The sequence below is a fragment of the Aethalodelphis obliquidens genome, unplaced genomic scaffold (genome assembly GCF_003676395.1).
Source record: "Aethalodelphis obliquidens isolate GAN/ISIS:26980383/991018 unplaced genomic scaffold, ASM367639v1 scaffold91, whole genome shotgun sequence".
Taxonomy (NCBI): domain Eukaryota; kingdom Metazoa; phylum Chordata; class Mammalia; order Artiodactyla; family Delphinidae; genus Aethalodelphis; species Aethalodelphis obliquidens.
The window spans coordinates 5,264,523-5,275,375 of NW_020838035.1; the positions used below are offsets into that span (position 1 = coordinate 5,264,523).

A 10,853-nucleotide genomic window follows, 5' to 3' on the forward strand; every position below is an offset into this window, starting at 1 on the left:
CGGGTTCAAGCCATGGTCCGGGAAGATCCCACATACTGCAGAGCAACTAAGCCCATGTGCCACAACTACTAAGCCTGCGCTCTAAAGCCCGCGAGCCACAACTACTGAGCCCACGTACCACAACTACTGAAACCCGTGCTCTGCAACAAGAGAAGCCACCGCAATGAGAAGCCCGCACACCACAACGAATAGCCCCTGCTCGCTGCAACTAGAGAAAGCCCCATACAGCGAGAAAGACCCAATGCAGCCTAAATTAATTAATTAATTTTAAAAAACCTTATTTACAAAAAAAAAAAGAGAGGTTGGAAATCTCTGAAGAGAATGGTGTACCAAGCATCACAATATACGGGTGGTTATATCGGGCAATCAAACAACCTTACTGTGTTTGGAAACAAGTTTTCAGATTGTGAAACCGGAAAACCCGTTCAAACTCAATCATGTATTCAGTTCTCAGTGTGCTAGGCAGGGATTTGCAAAGCTGCTAATCTAACAACACACTTGATAGTGAAATATGAGGAATGATAGTAGCGCAGCCCATACAATGTCCTTCAGCTTTAGTGTGTTAAAACTATCATATTCAAATGATGGTTCTCCTCATACTGCATGTAAATTCCAATGCAGCATCACACCCCTCATTCGGAGACACATGGTGAGTCTCTGTCTCTGTAACTGACAACCTAACTGAAATCCTTTTGTGTTTACCAACCGCTTAATGCTTTAGGAAGACAGATATCCTACCGTAAAAGCCTGCTTCCTTTCACAGGGATTTTTAAACACAAGACATTATGTGAAAGATAATTTGCAAGGCTTCATCTACTTTTTCCCTAGTTGTTGAGGAGGAATTGATGCATTTTAACTGTATCAACTACACTTGGGTAGCAAGTAGAAGACAGTGGCTCTGACTATCTTAAAGTCAGAGAGAGGGAATTCCCTGGCGGTCCAGTGATGAGGTTTCCGCCCTTTCACTTTCACTGGATCAATCCCTGGTCAGGGAACTGAGTTCCCACAAGCCAGGTGGTTACTGCCAGATAAATCCAGTCACACAGAGTGCACTCAAAGGACATGAGCAGGAGGCTCCCTCAGTCAGCAGTGATGGAGGCCCGGGGTTCTGAACAGTGCCAAGGCTTCACTGTCTTGCATCAGGTTGGCCGTCCCAGAGCACTGCTCCTGCCTTGTGCTGCCGGATACCCGCCTGTGGCTGTGTCACTGCTCCTCAGCTAAGTCTCACTCCGCTCACTGATTCTCCATCATGCACTCTCTCTGCTTCCACCCAAACCTCTGGTGATCAGAGCCCGTCCTCCAGCGCAATGACCCAAATGTTCAGTCCTGACTGATCTGTACTCTTGCTTCTGCCATAGACAGTCGCAGTAGTTTTCCACTAACTAGTCCACTAGTGATGGTAGTAGAGGGGATACCCAAGGGAATTACCTGGGTTTCATGGACATTCCTCCCTCCCCTCGTTGTACAGCAGCAAATCTACCTCCCTTTGAGCTACAGATGGCATGTCTGTGTCCCGCCGACAAAAAAACCATAGGTTGAAATCCTAACCCCTAAGGTGATGGTAACAGGAAGTGGGGCCTTTGGGAGGTGGTTAGATCACAAGGGTGGAGCCCTTATGAATGGGATTAGCGTCCTTAAGAAAGGACCTGGAAAGCTTACTCACCCCTTCCACCTGTGAAGACAGTGAATCGGCCAGTGCCTTGATCTTGGACTTCCTAGGCTTTAGAACAGGGAGCAATGTCTGTGGTTTTCTGTTACAGCAGCCTGAATAGACTAAGATGCCTTGCTAGGGATGATGACATCCTCCGTCTACTACCATTGCTTCTGTGCATCCCGTGCAAGGAGCCATGAGAAGTGGCAGCGAAATCCATCCCTTCCCTCGTCTGTGCTTCCAACAAACTACCTTTACCTTATTTCAAGATCAAGTTGGATATGCTATTATGAGTTGTGCAAGACTGCATATTCAGAGATGCTTTCTATATATAACAAGGAAAAGATTGAATCCTATTCTTGCCCCTCTTGAAGTCCGTCAAGAGAAAGGGATATTAAAAAAAAAAAGAGAGAGAGCAGGAGAATTATCCCAAGGGGACGTATGTGAGGATGCATAACTATATGTATTAGCATTTAGTCAGCAAAGCTTTGAGTTGTGTCAATAGGGGCAAAAGTAAGTGCAGAGGTGAGCAATTACATGAATTCAGCCCACCTAAACTGTCAATCTGTGAACAATGATAATAACTACTTTTAATAGTACTTTAATACAAAGTTATAATGAAATAATACTGTTACTCGTATATGATAGCAATTATTATTATTACTGAAGTTTATCCACTTTTCCTCATCTGCAGTAATTGCTTTTCCTCCCACTTCAAGTTATGTGGATAATTACTTCAAATTTCAGTTTTATTTTGCTATAATGTAGACATAGCTCAGGCCAGAAAAACCTCAAAACCCCGAATTTCCCTAATCATTGGTTCCTCAACTGTAAAAGTAATGCCCTAGATCCAGAAACATTTCTATGACTTATATATATATATATATATGTAATTATATGTATGTGTTTTATTCATCAGGAAAAAAAGCAGCATAAATGAAATGTGTCCATGTTAACTGCCCATGTCTGTTTAGAATCATAATTCAATGCTCAGAGCCTCACAGCTCTTTCTTTGCAAGCTTCTCATATGCACACACAATGCCCCATATTGGGAAACCAGAATGTAAGAGAGTTTTGTGGGGGGGTTTTGTTTTTTTTGTTTTAAATATACTGCTTGGTCCTTTCGCACATTACTTAACTTCAAAACCAAATCTATTTTCTCTAATTGTCAGTAGAAGCAGTGGGTTACCATAGTTACAAAGTAGAGACTGTTACTGAAAAGAAGACTAATGAAATTTTAAATGACAGATTCAAAGATATTAGGAAATTACCCCAACAGGGAAACGGGCACTTATCAAGCTGCCAGTCCCAGTAATTACCGAGCAAACCTATCAGGAACCGGGTCAGAAAGTCTCTTCAGATGTTCCATACACCAGTGCTACAGCGCTTTGAAGGGCTGGTCCCAATAACATGGGCACCCTGTCGTTAGCGCCCATTTCTGTTACTACAGCTGCATGGGGACGCTCCGTAGCCACCACGCAGCGTGGGCTGTGACAGGCCCCGGGTGAGGAGATGGCACAGCACACCTGGAGGACGCTGATGCTACAGATGAGGTGCTGTATTACGGGGCCACGTCTCCCAAGTGTTAGAAAGTTGCTGCCCTGCAGACCCATCTTTCCACCATCTTACAGGATTTTTCAAGGCAAGTACCATCCACTCACATGGTCAAAGACATATGTAGAAGGTACGATATCGTTTTTAAAAGTCTAACATATGAAGGTTTGGTTTTGCTCGGGGAGGAATCGATAAGTAATTTACTGATATAGCATACAAATAGATTATTCACATAAAATAACAGGTAAGGGGAAAATCTAGTGAATAAACAGATGGAAGAACGGAGAATCCATCCACTTCAAGTCACTTATGAGAACAACATATTAAGATTTAACTACATGTTTGCTAGAGTAGGAAAAAACACAGACCCCCAAGAAACATCACTACTCTCCGAGTCCTGGCATGACTCGTAAGAAAACAAGCAGTAGTTGGTGTTTCTGTGCTAAAAGTTGTGTATTTTGGGCAAGAACCATAAAATTGACTTAAAGATGGTTTCAAACGGTAAAAAGAGAAATGCAAAACAATTAAAGACATGCAATTAAATTGGTTTGTGTCTCACTGCTTCATAGTAATTAAGAGTTCATGCTTGGGAAAGCACCATAAAAACGAGTTAAGATTTAAGACGGGTGTACATGAGTCAGTGTAAACCTACACATGAGTCCTCAAGTGACAGGACAACTACTCAAAAACTGGAAGACCTGGGGTCGGTATAGCATGATTTAAAAATAATGAAGGAATGATGATTCTGGACTGAATTGTTATTTGCTAGGCTACTTGGTTGACTTGGCTCTTCGTGTCTAGTAGTATCTTATCCATTTAAGTTCTTAGAGTACCTATGTCTGGTACACAGAGTAATGACTGAACACTTGGTGAAGTATGGCCTTGAAGGACAAGGGAGAGAAAGACAGAGAAACCAGGACAGAGAAAGAGCTGGGGAGATAAGGACAGAGAATATTAACGACAGGGAGGCGTCAGAAGAGCCTGACAATGACGTGAGCTGGCGAGCAGGTTTCCGGAGGGCGAGGGCTAAGGAAGACATACCTAATTTCAAACTCTGGGCTTCCGGTTACTCTCTGCTATTCACCTTTCTACCTCCACCCCAGGAACAACTGTACACACCTAGGAAAAGCAAGCCTTTGTTGCTCCACCCCTTGTTAAAGGCCTTTCATGACGCTGACTATTTCTCACATCCCTCCTGGCCCACCTGAGAGGGAGTGGGGTGCAGCCTGAGAACATGCTTCCTTCCATTCTGGAGCTACAGGACACCGGAGTCTCCTGGAAACGCCCGTGCTTCACGTCTGAAGGGTGCTGCCACGTTATCCGTGCAGAGAATGTGTGCACCACGAACCTCATTTTCAGCATTCCACGGTTTCCCCAGAGAACCCCTTACATTCCCAGCGGGCTTTCAAAGGATGCGGTGGTTCTCTTACAACGATTCCTTATCACCTGAGTGTAACCTTCTTAATGACGCTGCCAAATTCAACCAAAATGCCTCATTTCCTTGCACCAAGTAATGATTTAAAAATTACAAATATTACAAAAACTAATAACAAAACAGATAGAGAGTTATGATAGGCTTTTAAAAAAGGATTAGAGACCTCCATCAAGAACGGTCTGAAATGTGCTTTGCGTTGTAAAGTTTTAAGCGTTGTATTCAAACCAACTTTCTTTAAGTAAAAACTTGATGGCGTCATCAAAGCCACGACGATATAGTGATTCCATTATCGTCTCGCTTGGTGGGAAAAGGGCTTGGTGAAGCCTCAGCAAGTTTGCCGTGGACAGCTAGGATAGAAAGACAAATGGAAGCTGGAGGATATTACGGTACAGGTAAATGGACATCATCTGTGTAACCGAAGCTTTCTTATCATAGATGCTATTAGCAATCTAAAAAAAAATCAGGAGGAAGAAAATTAAATTTAAAAATTCACCCCCACCCATACACTGCATGAGGGTTTCTCAGCCTGGGGACCACTGACGTTTTGGGCCAGATGCTTCTTTGTGGTGGGGCCGTCCTGTGCACTGTAGGATGCTGAGTAGCCTCCCCGGGCTCCACCCACTAGATGCCAGCACACACCCCAGACGTGATGACCAAAACCGGCTCCAGACACTGACAGTGTCTCCTGCGTACGATATCACCTCCCGTTGAGAGCTATTCGACGAGATTAAGGGAATCCACATTTTTATGTAAGTTATTCTGTTAGGTCCTAAGTTTTTCTCTTACCTACTTAATTCCTGCCATCTTTTAAAACAATTAAGTGATCTAATTTAAAAGTGCACTGAAATCCTGCCCAGTATACTGACCTGAAAAATAAGTGAAGAAATGGAAAATGTTTCACAAATAGACTGTTGATAGTAACAGTCATGTCCATATGCATGACACATGTAGATTATTTAAAATATTTATGCAATTTGTACATAAAACTGAGTTGCCAAAGTTCTCGAAGCATGTGGAAAGTTTTTGGAGATGAGGAGTCTTCAGTTACCAGTGAACATCATTACTCACCAGTATGTCCTGCTTGCCTATGGTCACATAGAAATCCAGCTGCCCTTCGTCCTGCGGGGAGATGTCCACTCTCCCGCTGAATGCTGAGACGGTCACTGTCCGGCCTACAGGCAGGAGGGGCAGGCTGTTGGTAAAGCATCCGTCTACCCATTTCTGTGGAAAGCACACGGCTCATCAGCACCTGTCGACAACATCCCTCCCACGTGAAGAAAATGAGCATGCATTTCCCCAAAAGGACTCTTTCCTTCTAACAAGGCATGCCTTGGGAACGCCCTTAACTTACGATTTATCAGGACTCGTCAGATTAGATTTGTTTTGGAAGCAAAGCAACTCTTTGTATGCATATCATTAACCCATATAATAAGAACCCTGAACGGAATCAGGAAGTCTCTCCAATTGTTTAAAAGCTTTAAGTAGATCATTTCGATATACTTATACATCGAAGTACATAAGAAGTACCTAAATTTTTACTGATGACGGTGCTTGCATAAGAAGCCATGTGTAATTAGGCTGGGATTCATTATCTAATCAGAATGCAAAGCCAGGTTTACTCTGACACTGAGCAAACCGTCCCCAAAACAGGAGTTTGTGCTGCTGTGGCTTGTGGGATCTTAGTTCCCCGACTAGGGATGGAACCTGTGCCCCCCTGCAGTGGAAGCGCAGAGTCTTAACCACTGGACTGCCAGGGAAGTCCCAGGAGGTTCTACTTTTATCCTAAGAACTGGAAATCGGCATTTTCTGTAGCAAACTTAAAAATAAATAGAACCGCCAGAAACCCTTCCATTTCCAAAGCGGTTCCTGAGTATGTAACGTCTTCAAGCCTTGAAGAACTGGGGAGGAGAGGTGCTGTGTTAAACAGGAACATTACTCAGAAAAGATTCTGTGCTTTCAGACCCAAGCCTGAAGGAAAGGCATGGACAGAGCAGGTCAGAGAAGCTTCTAGAGGCTTGTGCAGCATTGTACACTGGGAAAGGATTGAAGAAACACAAAGATAATACTCCTTACATTGTTTCAAGGCAAAAGAGTCTCCATCTTTCCTTGAGCCCACATGTTAACCGAATCCGCTCTAACAATAAATAAATAAGCAAACATGCAACACTGAAGTTCAAATGCTCCCAGCTGTATCTGAATTGGAAATACCCTGCAGGTGATGTGAGAAAAAAAAGGGGGGGCTGGAAAGTGTGGAGAATGCTGCACAGAAGAATCTTTTGTGGAGAAAGCAAGAAGGTGGGGTGATGAGCAAGAAACCAGTTAGAATAAAGCATCCTGGGGCTTCCCTGGTGGCGCAGTGGTTAAGAATCCACCTGCTAATGCGGAGGACATGGGTTTGATCCCTAGTCCAGGAAGATCCCACATGCCACGGAGCAACTAAGCCCATGCACCACAACTACTGAGCCCATGTGCCGCAACTACTGAAGCCCACGAGCCACAACTACTGAGCCCACGCACCACAACGAAGAGTAGCCGCTGCTCCCCGGAACTAGAGAAAGCCCACGCCCAGCAACGAAGATCCAACACAGCCAAAAATTTTAAAAATAAAAAAATAAAATAAAGCATCCTTAACTCAGTTAAAACTGTTCATTCCTCTTTTCTAACATGTCTTTTTTAAATCTTTCTTGTTTTGATTTCTAGAGCTGGTTACTAAATGATCAGTACAGCATAGTTTACAAAGGCCTCAGCCAGCCACCAACTCCCCGCAGAGGGAATAAAAGTAAGTAAATAAAAGGTGAAAATGTGTTGAAAATTTCTATTGAGGGAACTGCATTTTGGTGGAGCAGAAAACATAAATAGATTAGATTAAAATGAACCTGGCCTAGATAATTTGCTTATTGCCATTATTTTTAAAAGAACAAAACACATATAATTATGTTTATTATAGAGCACACATATTTGTGTATAATATGTGTATGTGGGTATATGCATACATATATACACACACACACGACTATACAAACACAGTCTAAAAAAGGGAGGTTTGTAGTGAGAAGGCCCCGAGATATCTGGTTCTGTGCCTTATTGACCTGGAGCTTTTTTTTTCTTCCCTGATTGCTTTGGGTGTAGACACCAATTTCTGGAATAGGATAGTACCTAGAGAGAGAAGAAAAAGACACCTTCCAAAATTACCTTTCTTATCCTCAGTAGAACATCTCACCAATGATGTAAAAATTCATATAGGTTTCATCAAGGGAAATTAGAAATATGTACCAAGGGTCATATAACTTAACTGAGAGCTCACCTGATTTATTCAACTTAAGGAAAAGAAGGGCAGTCTGGCTCATTAAATTGCAAAGTGTTCTAATCTACCATAGGGCTAATGACTGAGGTTTCAGGGAAATGGAAATCTTTTTTTCCAAGTTTCGTTTGCTCTTGTTAGCTTATTGTGATTGGATAAATGACTAGGGAAAACATACAGCTTATCCAATGACTTGATTCAGTCTTCAGCGTTACTGACTCCTCTGTCACCCTAACCCCACCAGCTCAGTTCTACGTGCAGAGTGCATCTTACTCCTGGCTCATGCTCTCCTGAGCTGTATCACTCCCAACAACCACACACACACACTCGGGCACTCAGATTCTAGCAAAACTGCTGGAAACGACGCCAACAGCAGCCAACATTCTTCCATGCAAATATACTGCATGTGGTACAGACGTTTAAAATTCTGCGTTTTATATACTCCTGGCCATGATTCTCTGACCGTTTGCAATACATTCCTCCAGGTCAGTCCCCCATTCCCACCTCGTGGACAGCACTCCATAAGCTGGGAATTACTGCCATGAGTCCTAGGATTCCAAAATTTTCCTCATGGGTCTTCCCAGGGTAGCGTTGCCCTGTGTTGGTTAGTTTTAGTACCTAGTACCATCATCCTCAAAGGAAAGGGAATGCCCAAATATGTAAAAAAAAAAAAAATTCCCGGGCAAAATGTGTTTCAAAAATCAAACTTGCGGGCTTCCCTGGTGGCGCAGTGGTTGAGAGTCCGCCTCCGATGCAGGGGACACGGGTTCGTGCCCCGGTCCTGGAAGATTCCACATGCCACGGAGCGGCTGGGCCCGTGAGCCATGGCCGCTGAGCCTGCGCGTCCAGAGCCTGTGCTCCGCAACGGGAGAGGCCACAACAGTGAGAGGCCCGCGTACCACAAAAAAATAAATAAATAAATAAATAAATAAATCAAACTTGCTTCTGTCCCCGCAGTTGTTGTCACTTGTCCTAATACCCTTGATTCCCATATTCTAAACGTGCTCCATGGTAAGGTCCACTGCCTAAGCCCAGAGACTTGTGAAGACACAACTGCTAGGTAGAGAAGAAAATCTCGTGCCCCGTGGTGGGGTAGGGGGTCTAGTGTAACTGTCCTCTGAGGGTGACAGCACTGGAAACCAGAGCTAATGCAGTTATTCTAAAGGGTAATGGCACCTGTCACACCCAAGCCCGGCAGGGTATTCATCTGTCAGTACGTGTCAACCTCTGCCTTACACATGACATGTTATGGGTACATGCGAGGCTCACGGATTCCAGCAACTCTTGTTACATAATTAAAGAGGAAACTTTAAAACCTGAGGTGGGCACTTGAGCTGAAAGGGCTTATTTGTTCATCTAGCAAGTCCTTCCACAGCACCCAGTGTGTGCCTGGGTGTGCACTCCACACTGCGACATGCTCACGATAGAACCGCGATGCAGGGCTGAATTTGCTTCAAGTGTATTTTGCTCAAAAAGCAAGTCAAAAAAAATACTTTTGTCAGAAAGACAAATACCACATGATATCACTTACATGTGGAACCTAAAATGTGACACAAATGAACTTACCTACAAAACAGAAACAGACTCACAGACCTAGAGAACAGACTTGTGGCTGCCAGGGGGAAGGGGGGCTGGGGAGGGAGGAATTGGGAGTTTGGGGTTAGCAGATGCAAACTAGTATATATAGAATGGATAAACAACAAGGTCCTACTGCAGAGCACAGGGAATTATATTCAATATCCTCTGATAAAGAGTAATGGAAAACAATATGAAAAAGAATGTATATATGTGTATAACTGAGTCACTGTGCTGTGCAGCAGAAATTAAAGACAACATTGTACATCAACTATACTTCAATAAAATAAATTTTTAAAGTACTTTTTTTGGAAGACTGAATGAGACACTTATATCTATAATTATTATAAATACCATGGCACAGGGCCTAATGGTTTATTAAACAGCCTCTCATGTATCATTTAATTTGACCTTTACTATGACCCTATTGGGTAGGAGGGTCATCCTAGTGGTATGTTCAGTTTCCTCATTTTACAGAAAAGGAAATTGATGCTGGCAGGGTTACTTGTTCCAGGTCAGGGGTTGGGCAACCACCTGCTTCGGGAAATGAAGTTTTATTGGCACCCAGCCATGACATTTCCCACTTCACAGAGTTTTCCCACAAAACAGCAAAGTTGAGGAGTTGTGCTGGTCCAGACAGTATGTCCCACAATGCAGAAGTAGTTAGTATCTGATACTTTCAGAAAATATTTGCATGAAGTCAGAAAAAGAAAGATAAATACCATATGATGCCGTACATATGTGGAATCTAAAATCTGACACAAATGAACTTATCTATGAAACAAAAACAGACACCCAGACACAGAGAACAGACTTGTGGTTGTCAAGGGGGAGCATGGGAGGGAGGGGGTTGGGCTGGGAGTTTGGGGTTAGCAGATGCAAACTATTATGTATAGGATGGATGAAAAACAAGGTCCTACTGTACAGCACAGGGAACTATATCTAACCTCCTGGGATAAAACAGAATGGAAAAGAATATGAAAAAAGAATGTCTCTGTGTATAACTGAGTCACTTTGCTGTACAGAAGAGATTGGCACAAGACTGTAAATCAACTTTACTTCAATTAAAAAAAAAAAAGAAAATATTTGCCAGCCCTGCTGGAAAGCATGCTGGCAAAAGGGGTGGAGCTGGTCCATTCACTCCACACTCACTGTTCTTCCTCACACACTGTAAGACACAGTGGAGGTGGGGAAGACCAGAGCTGCTTCTGCAGGGCTGAGGGGAAGCGGACCAGGGGAAGCGGACCAGGGGAAGTGAAGGAGGTTTGAAAAAAAAAATTTTAGTTACAAACATACCTTGTTTGCTGTCATGATATAGAGAACAAACAGTCACGCCT

At 43.3% G+C, this 10,853-nt stretch overlaps 1 protein-coding gene across 2 annotated transcripts in view; it reads right to left on the reverse strand.

The window, feature by feature from the left end:
- Positions 1-207: 207 nt before the first annotated feature.
- The window catches only part of PNPLA4 (patatin like domain 4, phospholipase and triacylglycerol lipase), a 32,898-nt gene continuing 22,252 nt past the window's right edge, over positions 208-10,853 (reverse strand). For both annotated transcript variants that reach the window (XM_027095520.1, XM_027095521.1), the window contains exons 6-7: positions 5,709-5,861; positions 208-4,987 (exon numbers count right to left, since the gene is read on the reverse strand). In XM_027095520.1, the coding sequence (XP_026951321.1) occupies positions 4,847-4,987; positions 5,709-5,861 (294 nt within the window). In that variant the 3' untranslated portion in view covers positions 208-4,846. The remainder of the gene's footprint in view (positions 4,988-5,708; positions 5,862-10,853) is intronic.